Genomic DNA, 18,337 nt, shown 5'->3' with positions numbered 1-18,337 from the left:
AGTTTTACCAGAAACTAGGGGGGAGGAGGTGGCCGATTCCCAGCGCACCAGACACCGGGGCGGAAGCTGCGGCCCGAGCCGCGCAGGAAGCCGGGACCGTAACCTCGGCTGGCCCGGCCCCACCCCACTCACCTGAGCAGGTAACTAGGGCCGAAGTGAGCGAGGAGGAGGTGAAGCGGGTTCTGAGCATGTTTGGCCCTTTGTTCTCTGCTCGTGCGTGTGGCCGGGTACGTAAGCTCCTTAGACGTCCGTCTGGCCGTCCGTCGGGTGGTCGGGTCACCGGAGTGTGCGTGGGAGGACCGGGCCCGCATGCCCCTCTCTACTCCCGGGGTGCTCGGTGCTTCCCGGTCCTCCCCTTCACTTCCTCCCGGCCCGCCCCCCTACCTTGAAGTCTCCCGGCTGAGCCGGTGTCTCCTCCTCCGTCCCCTCCCCTCCCTCAGGTCGCTATCACCCTCGGAGCTCAGGGGCACGCACTGTGAAGGTGACCCCCGTGGGGAGGAGGGCGACGGTCCCTGGAGGGATGATGGCCGGGGCCCGCCTCTCCCAGGCCCACATCCCAGCGGTCGCCGTGTGGCTCCTTTGCGCGCTTGGCCTCCTGGGCACCGAGGCCGGGCCGCCACCCGTGCCCCCCAGTCTGCTCACGGCCGACAACTGCCTGGACCGCTTTACCCCCGGGGTGCCTGCCTTCGTGCTCGACACCGACGCCTCGGTGAGAAACGGCGCCACCTTCCTGCGCTCCTTCACCGTGCGCCGCGGCCGGGACTGCGTGCACGCCTGCTGCAGCTCCAACGACTGCAATCTGGCGCTGGTGGAGTTGCAGCCCGATGGCGGGGAGGACGCCATCTCCTCCTGCTTCCTCATCAACTGCCTCTACGAGCAGAACTTCGTGTGCAAGTTCGCGCCCAGGGAGGGCTTCATCAACTACCTCACGCGGGAGGTTTACCGCTCCTACCTCGAGCTGCGGACCCAGGGCTTCGGAGGTAAGGACGAGGGTGCCAGGATTCGGGGAGACTCAGAGAAGGGACTGGTTATGGAGTCCTGCGCGAGGCATCAGAACGCAGTTAGGAGGAGAGCCCCATTCGACCCCAACTCCTCTTTAGAAGTAGGCGGTACAAACAGTAAATAAAGGACAGGCTACAGGAGTGGGGAGGGCTAACACCCTAGAGCCCAGACTGGCTCCTGAATTCAGGATGTTGAGTGGGTTGGTGCTCTGGGATGTGTGTACAGGAGAGAGGACGCAGCTTCTCCGGACTCTCACTTCTGGCCCCCATAGGCCAAGTCAGGGAGTTAGCTGTCTGGAGGCCACCTGGTGACTAGATAGATAGAAGATATGCCTGGAGCCTTGGCGGAGCACTGTCCTAGGCACCTTGGTGCCCTGTCAGATGAACCTGGTGACGGATAGGTTCCTTCTCCACTGCTGGGCTTGGGATTGGTTATAGCATCTCTCTGTATTCTTCCCCCCATGAGCTGATTTTTTGGTGGGCTGGGGGAAACTGCCAGGCCCCCAGTCTAAAGAACAAGCCCAGTCTGGGGGTGACCAACTCAGGAGGGGGCGGTATTGAGGGCGCAGTAGCCTAGAGGCTCTGGGGTGGGGGTGAGGAGGGTTGCTGGGTGAGTCAGCCCACTGGTATGTATACCTGGTAGAGAAGAGATGTCAGCTGTCCAGGCGTGTGTGTGTGTGTGTGTGTGTGTGTGTGTGTGTGTGTGTGTGAAGAGATGTCAGCTGTCCAGGCGTGTGTGTGAGAAGAGATGTCAGCTGTCCAGGCGTGTGTGTGTGTGAAGAGATGTCAGCTGTCCAGGCGTGTGTGTGTGTGTGTGTGTGAAGAGATGTCAGCTGTCCAGGCGTGTGTGTGTGTGTGTGTGTGAAGAGATGTCAGCTGTCCAGGCAAGTGTGTGTGTGTGTGTGTGTGTGTGTGAAGAGATGTCAGCTGTCCAGGCAAGTGTGTGTGTGTGTGTGTGTGTGTAAGACAGGTAGGGCTCTCCCTGCTTAGGATCTGTTAACCAAGCTGTCTGCTCACCTTGTTTACTTCCAGAATAAGGGCAAAGTCAGGCCCAGGGCTCCTTCTCTTTCCTCCTGGGACTGAGCAGTTAGCTGGGATCAGGGCCCCTCCAGAGACCTTCATTCCCCATTCTCTCCACCTGCTGTTCTGGCCAGGTGGGGCTCCGGGGCAGGGATGGGTCACTCTGATAACCTCTGTTAGCTCTCTACAGTTTGCTGATTGCTATGCCACTCAGCCTCTCACTTAGGCATCATGACAACCACCTCTGAAAAGGGTGCTATTAGTAGTCATCCCACTTTTAGATTAGGAAACTGACTCCCATGTTAACTAATTTGCCCAGGATAACACTGCCCACAAATGGGAGACCTGGGACTCAACCCCAGGCAGGACCTCCAAAAGTCCTGTGCTGTTCCTCACACAAGACCACCTTTCTGGTAGAAACCTGTCTCTGATCCAGGACAGCTCAGTGGACAACAGAACCAGAGACTGGGGAGCCCAGGGGCCAGGATTGGACTGGAGCTGGGTGGTCTCAGTTCTGGAAAGTAGAAAAGGGACTTTCCTCTCCAGCCTTTCCTCTTCTCCCTATCCTTCCAATAGCTCTGGATCTCTGAGGAGAGGTAGGGTGGAGATTCCGGGAGGGGGACACTGTCTCTGGGCCAGGCTGGGCCACTGAGTCCCATTGGGCCAGGGCCTGAGCCTGTTCCACAAGGAAGCAGCAGAGTGTAGGTGGTGATGACTATAATTGACCTGAGCTGCCTGCCCCCCCTGCTCTGCCAGGACCCCTCACTGTAGGGCTAGCGCCTGAAACTCTGGGGTCTGGTCAGGAAGCTGAGCTGGATGGGGCCTTCCTCATCTGGAAACCTCCCCACCCCCTGACTGGCCTGGTTGGCACAAGACAGGATGGAGTGGGGATTTCCTGGGACCTGTGGGGAGCTAGGTAGAGCTTGGACTTAGTGTGGGCCCCAGGCCATTTCAGGGCACCGCAGCGTTTTGGGGAGTGGGGGATGCCATGTGCATGTCAAGGAGTCCATTCTCAGCTGAGTCCCATTAGAGAGGTTGGAAGTGCAAAGAGGGTACAAAGAGGGTCAAGCCACTGTGGCATCCTGGAGGCTAGGCTAGGGTAGACCGAGGCAGGCAAAGCGGGCAAGTGCTCAGGGCTTCTCAAACCTTTCATTTACTGGGGAGAATCCTCCCCAGGGTGGGTTGATCTGTTCCCCCTTTCCCTGCCTATGGCCAGGCCAGGCCAGTCCAGTCCAGATTGCTAGGGCCTCCTAAGCACCCTGCTCTTTCCTCCTCTCCCCTTCCCCCTCTTTCCATAGGAGGAGTGGCTTAGAAGGTGGAGTCTGTGTTTCCCTTGAGAGTCCTGAGGTCTGGCAGCTGGGGGAGGGGCTGGCTTTATTGCTACTCTGGCCCTTTGCTCTCTTCGGGGTGGGAAAAAGGGAGTGGTAGGGCAGGGCATCTGCTCCTTGCTACTGGGGGCTGGGGCTTGGAGAGGACCAGCTGTGTGGGGGTGGACATTGCTGATTTGACCCAAGGTCTGCCGTGCCACTCAGCTTGCCACTTCCACCCTGGTGGCCAGTGGGGCTAGCCTATCTTTCGGCTAGTAGACTTCCAAGTCGTCTGTCTTCTTTCCCCTTTCGACTGCTGATTACTTTCTGAAAAATGCAAGGAGGGAGGAATGGGCTCCTCCCAGCTCACTGCCCCCTTGGCTTGGCCTCTCACCTCAGGGCCTGGGGATGGCCCCTGTTGGGCCCTTAAGCCACTGGGCTGGGGCTTGGTTCCAAACAGGTACTTTCCTGCTCTCCCGGTCTTATTTCCCCTCAACCGAGGTTCCCTTTTCTCATTCCCGTAGCCCTCTGCACCATTTGATGTGTTCCTCTATGGAAGTTCTCCCCTCCCATCCCTTTGCTGTCACTGTGTGTCCTGGTCTTCTCACCTCTGGGACCACCCTCTGAGAGTTCCCTGTTGGCTCCGCTTTCTCTGCCTCATCAAAGAGGAATCTCTGTGACTCAGCTTCCTACCAGCTGTTCTTATCTCTTTACCTTCTCTTTGAACTCTTACACTGGATGTAACCCTCTGCAGAGCCTCTGTGGAGGGCAGTTGGGCAATACCCACGCAAAGTGTAAATGCACATAACCCTCAACACGACTCCACTTGCAGGAACTCATCCTGTGGCTATGCTTAAACATGTGTAAAACAACTTACCAGGCAATCAGTCACTGTACCATTGTTTATAAGAGCAAAGAATTGGAAACAATCTCAGTGTGTGTCAACACATCCTATAATTGGATACTGTGGTGCTGTTTTAATCATAATAATAAACCCTGAGGTAGCAAGGGTTAGTCCTTAGTAGGGAGGGAGGGAGGGAGGAAAGAAGGAAGGAGGGAGGGAGGAAAGAAGGACCTACATCAAGAGAGACTGATGGACTGGTTAAATGTTGTAAATTTTGGTGTATTCATACAATAAGTACTATGCAACAACAATAAAAAAGGGAAGAAGAAGAAGTTCTTTATATATTGCTATGACTGATTTCCAGTATATATTAAGGGAAAAGCAAGATGAAGAACTAGCATGCTTGTGAATATTCTGTATACTCTCTTGATACTCATACATACACACACACCCAAACTAGTAATTGAGAATGCCTCTGGAGAGAGGAACCTGGGGGTTTAAGAATTGGGGACTTAATTCTCACTACCCTTTTGTATTTTTTGCATATTTCATCATGTACATGTATTACCTAAGCTAAAAACAAAACCCAAAGATTATAAAGATTATTTTAAAAAATCACACTTCTGGGGCTTCCCTGGTGGCGCAGTGGTTGCGCGTCCGCCTGCCGATGCGGGGGAGCCGGGTTCGCGCCCCGGTCCGGGAGGATCCCCCGCGCCCCAGAGCGGCTGGGCCCGTGAGCCGTGGCCGCTGGGCCTGCGCGTCCGGAGCCTGTGCTCCGCAACGGGAGAGGCCGCAGCAGAGGGAGGCCCGCATACCACAAAAAAAAAAAAAAAAAAAATCACACTTCTAAACACATATGGCCTGCAGCTTGGTGTTTTGATGTTTTGGAGAGCGCATGAATCAGACCAGGGTTCAAACCCCAGCTCTGCCATTTTGAAACTGAGCCACCCTGGGCAAGTCATTTAACCTCTCTGGTGTCAATTTGCTCATCTGGAAAGAGGGGCGAGAATGCAGCTGTGGCAGGATCTATCCAGCCCAGCCGGTCTCCTTAATGTCCACCAAACCAGTCTTGCAAATTCCCGACTCCTTGCTTTGGCTCATCATGTTTTCTGCTGTCATCAACAACACTGAACATTCTTCCCCACAACCAAACAAATAAAAACAAAAGGATCAAAAAATCCTTTCTCGGGGCGTCCCTTGTGGCGCAGCGGTTGAGAGTCCGCCTGCCGATGCCTGCATCGGGTTCGTGCCCCGGTCTGGGAAGATCCCACATGCCGCGGAGCGGCTGGGCCCGTGAGCCATGGCCGCTGAGCCTGTGCGTCCGGAGCCTGCGCTCTGCAGCGGGAGAGGCCACAGCGGTGAGAGGTCCGCGTACCGCAAAAAAAAAAAAAATCCTTTCTCCCTTCTTCACAAAGCCTTGCCTTTTTCCTCTAGCTTGCTGTGGTCTTTCCCTTCTCTAAACATCCACTTCCTTTTCTTGTACATGTATCACATGTACAAGTATGTAACACACATGTGATACATGTGTTGTTATCATCTTGTTGGGTCTTTCTCCCATTTTGCTTCCTGTTTTTGGGTCTTACCTGCCTAACTGGACCGTAGTACTCTCAAGGGCAGTGTGTCCATTTCCTAGGGCTGCTGTGCCATGTCACTACACCCTGGGTGACTGAAGACACTAGAAATGTACTGTCTCACAGTTCTAGAGGCCAGAAGTCCAAACTCAAGGTGTCAGCAGGGCCACACTCGCTCTGAAGACCCTGGTCGGGGGAGGGTATGGTTGCCTTGCATCCCCTTGTAACTGGAGGCAGAGTCTGTCTGAGGTGGCAGAGGCATCCTGCTCCTGTGCCAATCATCGTGGGACACCAAGGATTGACGTGGTGCTGCCCGGGGCTCTGCTCAAGGTCTCTGTCCGGATGGGCTTCTTAGCAGTGATATGGGCTGCAGAGCGAGGGGTGATGGTGTTAATTACACATTGACTTATTTGGCTTTTCAAAAGTATCGTTACTCTTAACTTTTTAAAGCAATTAGCACAAGTACCTGTTTATTGTAGAAAACAGGAAAAGTCCCCCTTCCAAATATACGTGCATATATTGATATATATATATAGTGTATATATATATAGTATATGTATATTGATATATATAGATATATATATCAATATATATTGATATACTGATATATATCTATATATTTTTTTCTTTTTTTCCTAAATGGGATCAGATGGCAATGCTGTTTAGTTATTTGCTTCAGAAAGTTGGTTTTACAACATAAAAATGTCTTAAGTGTAATATATCTGAACAGAGGGCAAGAAGATGGTTTAGTTGTGAAATCGCATCTGTGTCTCAGGCAGGCTGCCGAGTCCTAGGTTGGTCTAGTTGCGACCCATAAGGCACCAGCCCCCCACTCCAGGAGAGATCCTGTCCATTCAGTGAGAGTGGACCTTACCTCACCTTCCTCCCAGGGTCCCGGATCCCCAAGGCCTGGGAAGGCACAGACTTGAAGATACAGCCACAGGAACCCCTGGTGCTGAAGGGTGTGGAGAACACAGATTGGCATCTACTGCAGGGTGACACAGACGTCAGGGTAGAGGTGCGACCCTGGGCTGGCTCCCTGACCCCCACCTCAGCTCTCCAGGGCCCCCTTTCTGGGGCCGTAGGCCAAACTGTGGCTCCAGACGGGGTGGGGTGGATAGAAGCTGAGGATCCATTTAATACCAAGTCCCTCGGCTCCCTGCATTGGGGCAGCGGGGCTGACTGGGAGGACCTGGGGCCAACCAGGGGCATCAAGGGGTCCCAGCCTGATGGCCACTCCTGTGTTTAGAGGAATGATCCAGACCAGGTGAAGCTGTGGGGACTCAAGGAAGGCAGCTACCTGTTCCAGCTGACGGTGGCCGGTTCAGACCAGCCAGAGAGCACGTCCAACATCACAGTCACTGTGCTGTCCCCCAAGCAGACAGAAGGTGAGGAAGCGGGGCAGGGAGGCAGACCCGGGACTCACCCACCCCCTGAACCCTGCTCCGGCTCTGTTGATTGGCCCTCGGAGCTCCCTCACCAGCTTTCCTTCCCCCAGAATATTGCCTCGCATCCAGTAAGGTGGGCCGCTGCCGTGGATCCTTCCCCCGCTGGTACTACGACCCCACAGAACAGATCTGCAAGACTTTCGTTTATGGAGGTTGTCTGGGCAACAAGAACAACTACCTTCGGGAAGAAGAGTGCAAGTTCGCCTGCCGCAATGTGCAAGGTGGGCCTTTGTGAAGCAGTGTTGGGGCTCAGGTGACATTCCCCCAGGGTAGGTGTTCTCTCGTCACGGGTCAGGGAGGTGGGCGTGGGAATCCCCCATCCCCAGGCCCCCTATCAGCTCATCCCTGCTGGGGCCTGGCCCTGCCTTCTCTCACTTCTCTGTTTTTCTCTCCCAGGCCCCTCAGTGGAAAGGCATCATCCAGGTGGGCTTTGCTCCTGTCCCTATTCCCCTCACCCCTGCCAGCTCTCCAGCCTCTGTCAAGTCCAGGCCCCTGACCACACTGCCCTGGCCCAACAACCCATTCCTACCATCAGGATGAAGGCCCCCGAGTGCCCCAGCCCTTGCAGCCCAGGATCCTCCTATCAGCTTCTGCCCGTTTTGTGTGTAGGAGGGTATAAGGGACAGGGGTGGAAAGGGAACCGGGGTTGTGTCATGATGCCACCTTGGGGTAGAGAGGGCCAGGTAGATGATGGACTCTTGGTATTTGCTGGCCGATGCTTGAGCCTGACCTCACCCCGTCCCACCCCCACCCAGTGTGCTCTGGTACCTGTCACTCCAGCAAGTTCCGCTGCAGTGATGGCTGCTGCATCGACAGCTTCCTAGAGTGTGATGACACTCCCGACTGCCCCGACGCCTCCGATGAGGCCATCTGTGAAAAATGTGAGGCCTGGGGGATGGAGGGTGGTGGGTGCAGCAGGGGAGACTCACCCCACACCTCTGGGAGACTCTTGTCAGGTCTGTGCCTATGATCTTTCATCTTTGCAGATACCAGAGGCTTCGATAAACTCCAGAGGATCCATTTCCCCAGGGACAAAGGTGAGCTTCTGCCCAGGTCCCCTGGGTCAGGGCTGGCACTGCTATCCTCACTCATCCCATCAATGGGCCGAAGGCCTGCTGTGTGTACCAGGCTGTGGGCAGAAAGCTGGGTGGGGGGTGTCCTGGACTTTCCTTCTATGTTTCCCAAGCATCATACATCCTCTTAACACGTTCAGAAATTTAGCCATGCCTACATATCACTGAGATGTTACTGATTTAACTTAATGTATTAAAAAGGAAATTTCATGTCACTACCGTAAATGAAAAGCCACTATTATATGCCACGATCTGAGACTGACTATTAAAATAACTATAATAGGGACTTCCCTGGTGGCGCAGTGGTTAAGAATCTGCCTGCCAATGCAGGGGACACGGATTCGATCCCTGGTCTGGGAAGATCCCACATGCCGCGGAGCAACTAAGCCCGTGCGCCACAACTACTGGGCCTGCGCTCTAGAGCCCATGCGCCTAGAGCCCGTGCTCCACAACAAGAGAAGCCACTGCAATGAGAAGCCCACACACTGCAACGAAGAGTAGCCCCCACTCACCGCAACTAGAGAAAGCCCGTGCACAGCAACGAAGACCCAACGCAGCCAAAAATAAAAATAAATAAATAAATAAATAAAATTATTTTAAATAAATAAAATAAGTATGATAAAACATGGTAATAAATTTTAGCTGGACATTGTTGTCTGCCAAGGCTCAGACCCTTAGCCTTCTTTGTTAAAAGGTAGACTATCCAGTGCTAGAGAGAAAACCAAGACCTTGATAGAATTGGGAATGCTGAAAGAAAATTGAAAAATAATTATATGAGTCAGTCTAGGGTGATTCTGGGCCTAAGCTTACTCTCCTGTATTTATCTTCCTTGCAACATTTTAGATGGGCCAGATATTTCTGGGGCCCCCAGGCCCTCACTGAGTCACAGCCATCCTCAACATGAGGAGGAGGGTCAGGAGGTGGTAGGCAGCAACGATGTCCACATCGTTGGTGGTGGCAGGGAGGCCCCGTGGACACTCACCCCTTTGCCTGCTCCTTACTCCCCAGGCCACTGCGTGGACCTGCCAGACACAGGCCTCTGCTTGGAGAGCATCCCCCGCTGGTACTACAACCCGTTCACTGAACGCTGCGCCCGCTTTACCTATGGCGGTTGCTATGGCAACAAGAACAACTTTGAGGAGGAGGAGCAGTGCCTTGAGTCCTGTCATGGCATCTCCAGTGAGCAGGGCAGTGGGGGGCGGAAGATGGGGAGGGGAAAGGCTTAGCTAGAGCATTTGGCTCTGTTCCAAGGCCTGGGCTGGTCACACCTCGTCCTCAGAGCACCTGGAGTAGGGGTGGGAAAGGATGGCATTGGGTCTGGGGCACTGCTGAAGAGCAGCTGTGTCTTTGAACCCTTCGTATTGATTTGTCTCTCCACGACCCCCACCCTGATCATTTTGTAGAGAAGGATGTGTTTGGTCTGCGGCGGGAAAGCCCCATTCCCAACACAGGTAAGCCCCCATCTGCCCTGTCACCACTGAGTAGGTATCAACTCACGGATCAACTCACACAATTGGTTGTGACTGCCTAAGCCAGTGTTGAGAAGGATCCTGAGGTTGGCTAAAGGGACAGAGTGCCACGATCAATAGTGATATCTGCCAGGGGCAAGGGAGAGAAGCATAAAAATGCATGCCAGGTGTGTGTGCCGTCAGCATCCCGGGCCTTTCCCCACACTACCTGCAAGTAGAGCAACCTGGAGCCCAGACCCGAAGCCCATCAGAATCCCTAGCTGCTCACATGCCCGAGGGCCTTCCACGCCTGGCATCCATTTGCCTCCTCCCTTCCATACAGAGTGGGGGTCAGAACTGAGCAGGGAGCACCTCATTCGGCTCCTTCTTCCCCCAGGCTCCGTGGAGGTGGCCATTGCAGTGCTCCTGGGCACCTGCATCGTGGTGGTGGTAGCCATCCTGGGTTACTGCTTCTTCAAGAACCAGAGGAAGGGCTTCCACAGACACCGCCACCACCACCCCCCACCCTCTACCCCCACCAGCTCCAAGGTATCCACCACTGAGGACATGGAGCACCTGGTCTACTACCAAACAACCCGACCCCTCTGAGCCTGGGGCTCTAGAGGGCTCTCTCGTCAGTTCTCACCTGGCCCTGCTTCCTCCTTGCCAAGATGGAGGCCTGGGCTGAGAAAGACTTTGGGACCAGACTCCTCCAGCCTGTTCTTCAGGCTGATCTGCCTCTAGGACCAGGGCTCCAGACCCTCTTGGAGGTGTCTCAGCTAAGCTCAGGCTACTTGTTCCTGAGAAAGCTCAAGGGTCTGCAAGGAGCAGAAAACCTCTGAGCCACGAGTCCCACGCATGGTTGGACCCGTCTGCCTAGGACTTCAGAGGAAGCTGGAATTTTGCTTCCTGTTCAGAGCTGCCTGCCCCCATCCCATGACCTTGGGAAGGGGCCTGGGTTGGCGTCAGAGGCTGGAGGCCCCAACTCCGTCCTCCAGAGCTGCCCCTCCCACCCTGCAAAGTCCAGGGCTGGGGTGCGGGGGAGGACATCCCTGTATATTCTGTGTTGTACAGAGCTGCTTTCTGTTTATTTAATGCTGTGGCGGGTGGGTGAGAGGAGTGGAAAGTGGCTCTCTGGCTGCCGCCGCCTATTCTCCTTCCCCGCGGAGTGAACCCCAACCTGGCCTGGCTTGGCACACACAGCCAGATCCTTGGCACCCCCCAGGGCCCTGCAACATCACACTCCCTCCTGCTCCCCTACTTCCCACCGGCCCCAGTCCACCCACAGTGTAATAAAGTGATTTGTCCTGTGAGTCTCCTGCCTCTGCTCTGTGGGTCAGAAGAGGGACAGAGCTGCAGGGGGAGATGGGACTGCCCCGTCCTACCGGTTCAGGCTTTGGTCACCCTGTTTAGCAGGTTTTCCCGCCCTTCCCGAAACTGCCCTAGCCCCAGCCCCTGAGGGTGGGGAGAAGTGCCAAGTCTGACCGCCATGGGGTGGGGAGGCGAGAAAGGGCCGTGGGAATAGGGGGCCTAGGGAGGCCACGGAGCGCTGTTTCTTCCGGGTTTGAGCCTGCAGTGTGTAGTGGAGGATGGGGCGGCAGGGGGCGGTGCATAGGCTTGAACCCTGGTTCTTTTTTTTCCCCGCGGCATTTGGGAATCTTAGTTAGTTCCCTGACCTGGGACGGAACCCAGGCCCCCTGCAGTGGAATCACGGAGCCCTAAACACTGGACCGCCAGGGAAATCCCCCGAACCCTGGTTCTTATCTCTGCTCCCTTTGGTGTGGGTGCAGGGGTCCCATGTGGCCACCCACAGAAGCCTCTGCTTCTTTACCGGAGTGTAGTTGCTCCCCAGGCTCTGCGGGACAGAGGAGGAAGGAGCCTTTAGCTGAGGTGCTTCTCTCCAACCCACACCCCTGCATTTGTTTGAGCTACCTGCCTCTTGGTGCCGCCCCCCCCAAAAAAGAAAAAATAATCCCTTTAATTCATTTCTTCATTTTCTTTTTTAACAAATTTTTTTTTTTTTGGCCGCATCACACGACATGTGGGATCTTAGTTCCCCGACCGGGGATCTAACCTGTGCCCCCTACAGTCAAGGCACAGTCTGGACCAGCCAGGGAAGCCCCCATTTCTTCATTTATTCAACAAATTATTGAGCTCCTATGTGCCAGGCACCGCCAGTCATTAGAAATTTGGTTTTGTAAGATAAGCACATAGGAAGTACTATGTAAGTGCTTTACATATCTCAAGTGATTGCCTGAGCACACAGCCCTGGGATGAAGGTACTATTATTATCCTCATTTTACAGGTGAGGAAACTGACTCAGCAAAGTTCAGTTCCTAGGGTCCTAGAGCTGGTACCGGAAGACTGATTTAAACCCTTACATTATGGCTCCAGAGTCTAGCCTTACAAAAGAGACACTTTTAAATTGTGATAAATGCTATACAGAAAAATCAGACGGCAGTGTGAGAGGTTGGGAGATACTTTTAAAGGATTGAAGGGCAACCTAGGTGAATGTCCATATTTGAGTCCTAAGTGCACGGCTCAATGAATTTCTGTAACTGAACACACCCAGGAGCCAAGCACTCAGATCAAGAAGCAGAACCTTATTAGCAGCCCAGGATGGGCCTACTTTTGATGGGTAACTTTCTCACACCTTTGTGTTCGTGCACCTGTTGTCCTCCACCTGGACCACCTCCCCCTTTCTCATCTTTCAACCTAAACTCGAGTTCTCATTCCTGAAATCCTCCTGCATACACACGGCTGGGGGGCACTCCCTACTCTACATCCCTGTGTCTGCTAACAGGACCTTCAGCACAGAGTGCCCCCTTTTCCTTTCTATTTACATCTGTCTTCCCACTGGGTTGTGGGCTCCTGGAGACACAGATGGTATCTTAAGTCATCTCTGGGTCTCCAGCACCCCATACCCCCTCTATGACCTTAGTAAATGGTAGTAGTTCAATAAACATGGAGTAGATGGCAGGGGATGGGTCCCGTTACGGTGCTGTGGCTATTCCTATTTCATCAGGCACTGTATTTTTTTTTTTTTTGGCTGAGACACGCAGCTTGTGGGATTTTAGATCCCCAGCTAGGGATTGAACCTAGGCCCTCGGCACTGAGAGCACAGAGTCCTAACCACTGGACTGCCCGGGAATTCCCAGACACGGTATTTTTGCTTCCTACCTTGCCAGCCACTCATACATCCTTCAAAGCTCGAAATGGGCTCTATTCCTCTTCTGGTCTCCCCAGCACTGGCAACAACTTTCATTATCCCTTGGTTCTCTATGAGCACTTCCGGGCTGAGGTCAATTCTGTATCCCAATGCCCAGAAGAGTAATCAACACATAATAAAAGCTTAATAAGTGTTTGTTGGACCAAAGGGAGCATCCTCCTCTTAGGGAGAGGTGGAGATGAAGTGAGATGATGGCAGACAAAGTGCCTTCCCTAGGAAGAGCTGCTGGGAGGGAGGGGGGCAGGGCTGAGTCAGCTGGGTGACAGGAGGTGGGAGCGCGGAGGAGCCGCTAGGGGGCGCGCTCACCACTGCTGGGCGCTGTCTTTGCTTCAAGGGTTGGATCCAGAGTACACAGTCCCAGGCAGGTGTCAGGTGTGGAGCAATAAAAGCTGAGACGCAGTGCCTGTTCTTCTGCAGCTTACACTCTGGAGTGCAGACGGAAGGAATGCAAATACTGTAACAAAACAATATGGCCCCCAAACTACTGAGATGTCCCCAGCTGTTCTCTGCTCCATCCCCAGCCAAATGACTCCCTTTCTCAGAACTTTCATGCCTCCCAGGACTTCCCTGGTGGTCCAGTGGGTGAGACTCCGCTCTCCCAATGCAGGGGGCCCGGGTTCGATCCCTGGTCGGGGAAATAAGATCCCACATGCGTGGGGCAACTAAGCCTGCATGCTCTAGAGCCCGCATGCCACACCTAGAGAGCCCGCGTGCCACACTACTGAGCCCGCGTGCTCTGGAGCACCCATGTCGCAACGAGAGAGCCCCGCACGCCACAACTCCAGAGCCCACGTGCTGCAACTACTGAGCCCGAGTGCTCTAGAGCCTGCACACCACAACTAGAGAGAAGCCCACGCGCGGCAACGAAGACCCAGCGTGCTGCAGCTAAGACCCGACGCAGCCAAATAAATAAATAAATAAATATTTTTTTAAAAAAAGACCCGGCACAGCCTAAATAAATAAGAACTGTCATGCCTCCTTTCTTTGCACAGGCAGTTGCCTCCACCTCAAATGCCTCTTTACCCCCTGGAAAGCTCCTACTTACCTCGTGATCCAGCTCAAAAAGCCTTCGCTGTTTCACAGCTGCCCTCTCCATTCTCTCACAGCTCTGCTGCATACATATGACCCATGTTAGCATAAGTCTACCCTCATAGGGACAAGGCTCCTCGGGGGCAGGGATGGGGACTGGGTCTTATCTATCTCAGTATCAACTGTGCTAGGACCTGCTTGTGCATACAAGGTATCCCACAAATGGCTGTTGAATAAAACAGAGGCTGATCAAGCCGTGGAAATTAAGAAAGAGGTTGAGAAACGGCTTCATGAAGGAGGTATAAAATGAGATGAGCAGGTGGGTGTGGGTGTTCCAGGTACAGCAAAATAATAGTGAGCAAAAGCTGGGCAGGGGAGATCATGGGTCTTGTTTTGACTGGGGTCCAGCAAGCTGCTCAGTTTGTCTCAGGCCTTGAGAGGAAAAGCTGGGAGGCTGGTGGGTAGAGGTCACATTGGTGGGCACTTGGGGATTTGAACAGAGGGACAGGGGAAGGGGTAATCCAAACTCGGCTTTAAGGAGTGTAGAGGTAAACAGGCCATATCGCTAGAGGTCACAACACAGGGAGAGGGGAAGGAGGAGGAAGCCACACCAAGTAAATCAGGGAGAGTAACCTATGTGAAGTACACAGTAGATGTGCAGTAAAGGCTAGTTGGCAAGGTTGCATGCTGGCAGCCAGTTGGGCTGTGACCCAAACAGTGGTTTAATTTCTTTAATTACTTACTAATGTTTAAAGAGTCAGGAAAGTTTATTTTTTTAAAATCCCATATCTCTAGCTTCTTGTGAAAACTTGGGAGACTGGCAATGGGGGGGCCCACATTCCTGCAGCAATTTAGGTCTTAGATCCTCCTGAGCGCCTCAGGCCCTAACCCTCCACATCCACCCTGCCACTCCCAAGGTTAGGTGCTTGCCTGGGCCCTCCAGGCATTCAACCTTGGGCCTCCCATCATCTTATCCCTTATAACCCATCCCCCTTTCCTCATATGGGGGAGTTTTATTCAAAACCTATTGGTCCCAACAGTTCAAATAAACACGGACAAAAACTGGGTTGTTTCTCCCAAACCCATCCCTGCCCACTTAAACAAAAAGCCCTGAATAAGGAGTGGTTTGCCCTATTGCACAAGACCGCTTCCTTCCCCGCTACCACAGCTAGACTGAAGCCTGGGAAGGCACTGCTCAGCTCCCCCAGCACCCCACTCCAAGGGTTGTGGTCAATGGCACCACCTAGAAACCCCAAACCCGGAAGCTTGCCTTAGCCCTGGGAGTGGCCCAGACTCCCCCGCAGGCTCTCCTTCCCCACCTGCTCCTAGGGTTCCATCAGCTGAGCCCAGAACCAAGAAGAACAAGAAAATAGACTGGGAAGGAAACTGAGAAACCCCCTGTCGTGAGGCTAAAAAAAAAACACTTTTTTTTTACACAAAACTGGAAAAAGATATTTACGCAAATGTCCACAGTGTTCTCTTGTCGTTGATAAAATTACAGGTGGTTTTTACTGTCTTCTTTTTGTTGACCTGCATTTTTAAAATTTTCTACAGTAAATATTTATTGCTTTTGTAATATGAAAAAGGTGTTTTTTGAAGAGGTATTGAGATCTATTTCAGAAAGAAACAAATCATCAGACGAGGAGGCTCCCAGGTGGGATAGAGACCATGGAGCTGGAAAAGGAGAGACAGCATCCTAAGCTCTGGGGAAGGGAGAAGCTCTGAGACCTGGTGACTGACTGGCTCATGCAGAGGGAGAAGCTGAGTCAGTGGGGCCTTCAGGTTTTCTGTCCTGGGAGCCTGGCAGTGCCACCAATAGAAACAGGGCTGAGGGGAGGGGGGTAGCTTCAGGAGAACCAGGCAGAAGGTGAGGGATCATCAGGTACCAGATGGAGGCTAGTTTTATTGATTTTATTGCGGGTTACTTAGTTTTTGTTTGCTTTTGCCTAGCCTTACTGGGGAGGGATTTAAAGGCAGTTTAAAAGCATCTATAAACTATGAGACAACCTGAGTATAAAGTAGGACCAAGATTTTTAAAAAAAGAAGAAGAAGGAACATAAAATAGGGCTAGGAACAGGGCAAAAACACATGTGTCTTGTAGTCTTTGGGCCACACACTTAGCTCTGTGTCCCAGCTGTGGGTGCATCCTGGTGAGGCCCCCGACACTCTGGAGGTGAGCATGTGGGCCTGGTGGAGGGACCGAGCCATGTGAGGGTGAAACGGAGGAGTGGGGAGATTACTGGAAGAGGGGGAGAGCGGACCCAGAAAGGAGAGCGGAAAGTGAGGACAGAGGCTCTTCTTGGAGGAAGAGAAAGCAGAGGAGGATTAGTCGGAGGGGCGGCGGGAGACCCAGGAAGAGAGAGGCTCAAAGGCGAGGGGTTTCAAAGCCTGCCAGGGTCAGGAAAGGAGAATGCTGGGAATGAGCCAGCTGACCGTCATGAATGGTTGAGGAGCCAGGTGGGAACCTAGCGGGGCAGGGGGCAGAGTCAGGTTGGAGACTGTTGTAGAAGTGGGGAAGGGAAGGAGAGCTGTGGGTAAGGAGTGGCCCGTGCTGCATTTCAGGCCTGGAGGGAGAGGCTGAAGGTACAGTGACAATGGAACACTGACGGAGTACAAAGGAGTACATTGCTGCCCCACCAGCACTTGGGGTTGTCTTCCCAGTGGATTTTCTCTGACCCACATACCCTCTCTTGCTTGATCGTCTTTGCAACCAGTTTATGACCTCAGGTTAACCAGGGTTAGTCTGTGGCCCCCAGAAACCCCATAGTGGTCTATGAAAAGCAAAGGACTTGGACTAGATGGCGAGATCCTTTCTATCCCAAAACTATGGTTACAAGTTACAGGCTCTAGGACCCCCTGAATGCACAGTTGGGGGAGGCTGTCAGAGCCAAGCTGTTGAGGCCCAGAGAGGGGCAGTGACTTGCCCACAGTCACATGGCCAGTGGTTGGGGACAGAGTGGACTGGGAGGCCTGAGCCCCAAACTTCTTGCTCTGACGTCTCATCTTCTCCAGACAACCAGACTCTTGGGTTCAGTTTCTGTCCTTTCTCTGGAAGTGGGACAAAGGAGCCAGGAACCAGGCCAAGAAGCTGTCAGGGCTGTTCCCAAACCTCAGGAGGCTGGGATCCCAAGGTCCACACCCAGGTAAACACAGTCCAGCGCTCATACCTCTCGCTTGGCTCTTGATAGTTTCCTCCAAATCAGTTCCCCACTATTATCTTGCTTATCCCTGCAGGCCCCCTGGGAGCCAGGGAGGGGCAGAGAGTACTAGCCCCACTTCACAACCGGGAGAAACTCAGACAAGGAAGAAGGCAGTAATTTGCCCAAAGTCGCCCTGCGCCCTGCGAGTCAGGGATAGGACTGGAATAGGAGAACTTGTGGGAGGGATGGTCCAGTGGTTAAGACTCCATGCTCCCAATGCAGGGTGCCTGGGTCCCATCCCTGGTCAGGGAACTAGATCCCGCATGCCAAAACTAAGACCCTGCATGCCGCAGGTAAAAGATCCTGAACGTGGCAACAAAGATCCCATGTGCTGCAACTAAGACCCGGGGCAGCCAAATAAATAAATAAATATTTTTTTAAAGAAAGGAGAACCCATGGGAGGAGGGGTGGTCAGCAGAGCACATAGCCTGTTGGGCAGCGGTGGAATGATGCCATAGGGAGAAAAATGCACACAGCCTCAGAAATTGAGGGTCCCCTGTCTCACCAGGAGAGTGATCTCGCCATCCCAGGAGGGAGACCTCTGAGGACAGGCTCTGCTTGCTCCCCACCTGGTGCGGGGTCCTGGGGGTGGGGAATGGAAGATGGGCAGAGCCAGCGGAACATGGTCACAGAGAATACAGATCTGAGGGAGAAACTAAACATGGGTCAGGCTACTTGCTTCTCTGCCAGATTCAAGGGGCCCCAGGGAATCCCTATGCAGCACAGCGCCCAAGCCTCCCCTGCTGGCCCTCACTGCCAAGGGGCCAGGGAGTCATCTGGACACCTGGGGACAGAAGCAGATTGGTGCAAGCAGGGGTCAAGGAAGCCACAGAGCTGGCCAGTTAAGGAGGCCGGTGACTGGCTCTGCTTTCCAGAGGGGTTATGTGTAGGGTGACCATAAACCCAGGTTATTAATAGAGTTTGCATACAATCTCAAAACTATCCTGAGTCTGACAATGAATTCCATTGTCATCCCAATTAGGGGACAAATCTGTCCAGTGGAGGAAGCCTTGAGAACATTCCACTAGGAGGGCAGGCCTGGTTCAATGCTAACATCTCTCCTCACATCCCACTTCCAGCCCTGTCTCCCCCTGCCCTGCTCCCGAGCCTAGGAAAACCTAATCTGTCCCCTAATCTATGCCTCCCAGCGCTGCCCTCTGAGAGATC

At 53.5% G+C, this 18,337-nt stretch overlaps 1 protein-coding gene across 6 annotated transcripts; it reads left to right on the top strand.

The window, feature by feature from the left end:
* Nucleotides 1–36: 36 nt before the first annotated feature.
* SPINT1 (serine peptidase inhibitor, Kunitz type 1) lies at nt 37–13,681 on the top strand. 6 transcript variants are annotated; one of them, XM_055088313.1, is made up of 11 exons: nt 37–140; nt 441–980; nt 6,634–6,761; nt 6,993–7,131; nt 7,242–7,412; nt 7,588–7,614; nt 7,947–8,072; nt 8,178–8,228; nt 9,273–9,443; nt 9,668–9,715; nt 10,255–11,021. In XM_055088313.1, the coding sequence occupies exons 2-11, from the start codon at nt 521–523 to the stop codon at nt 10,398–10,400; spliced, it is 1,467 nt and encodes a 488-aa protein (XP_054944288.1). In that variant the 5' UTR covers nt 37–140; nt 441–520; the 3' UTR covers nt 10,401–11,021. The 6 variants fall into 6 exon arrangements, with proteins under 6 accessions (XP_054944288.1, XP_007111751.2, XP_054944290.1 ...); XM_007111689.3 differs by having other exon boundaries at nt 10,110–11,021; XM_055088315.1 differs by lacking the exons at nt 9,668–9,715; nt 10,255–11,021 and adding an exon at nt 13,549–13,681.
* The last annotated feature ends 4,656 nt before the right edge of the window (nt 13,682–18,337 follow it).

Source organism: Physeter macrocephalus, chromosome 11 (genome assembly GCF_002837175.3).
Source record: "Physeter macrocephalus isolate SW-GA chromosome 11, ASM283717v5, whole genome shotgun sequence".
Taxonomy (NCBI): Eukaryota; Metazoa; Chordata; class Mammalia; order Artiodactyla; family Physeteridae; genus Physeter; species Physeter macrocephalus.
This window is presented reverse-complemented; position numbering and strand designations above follow the sequence as displayed.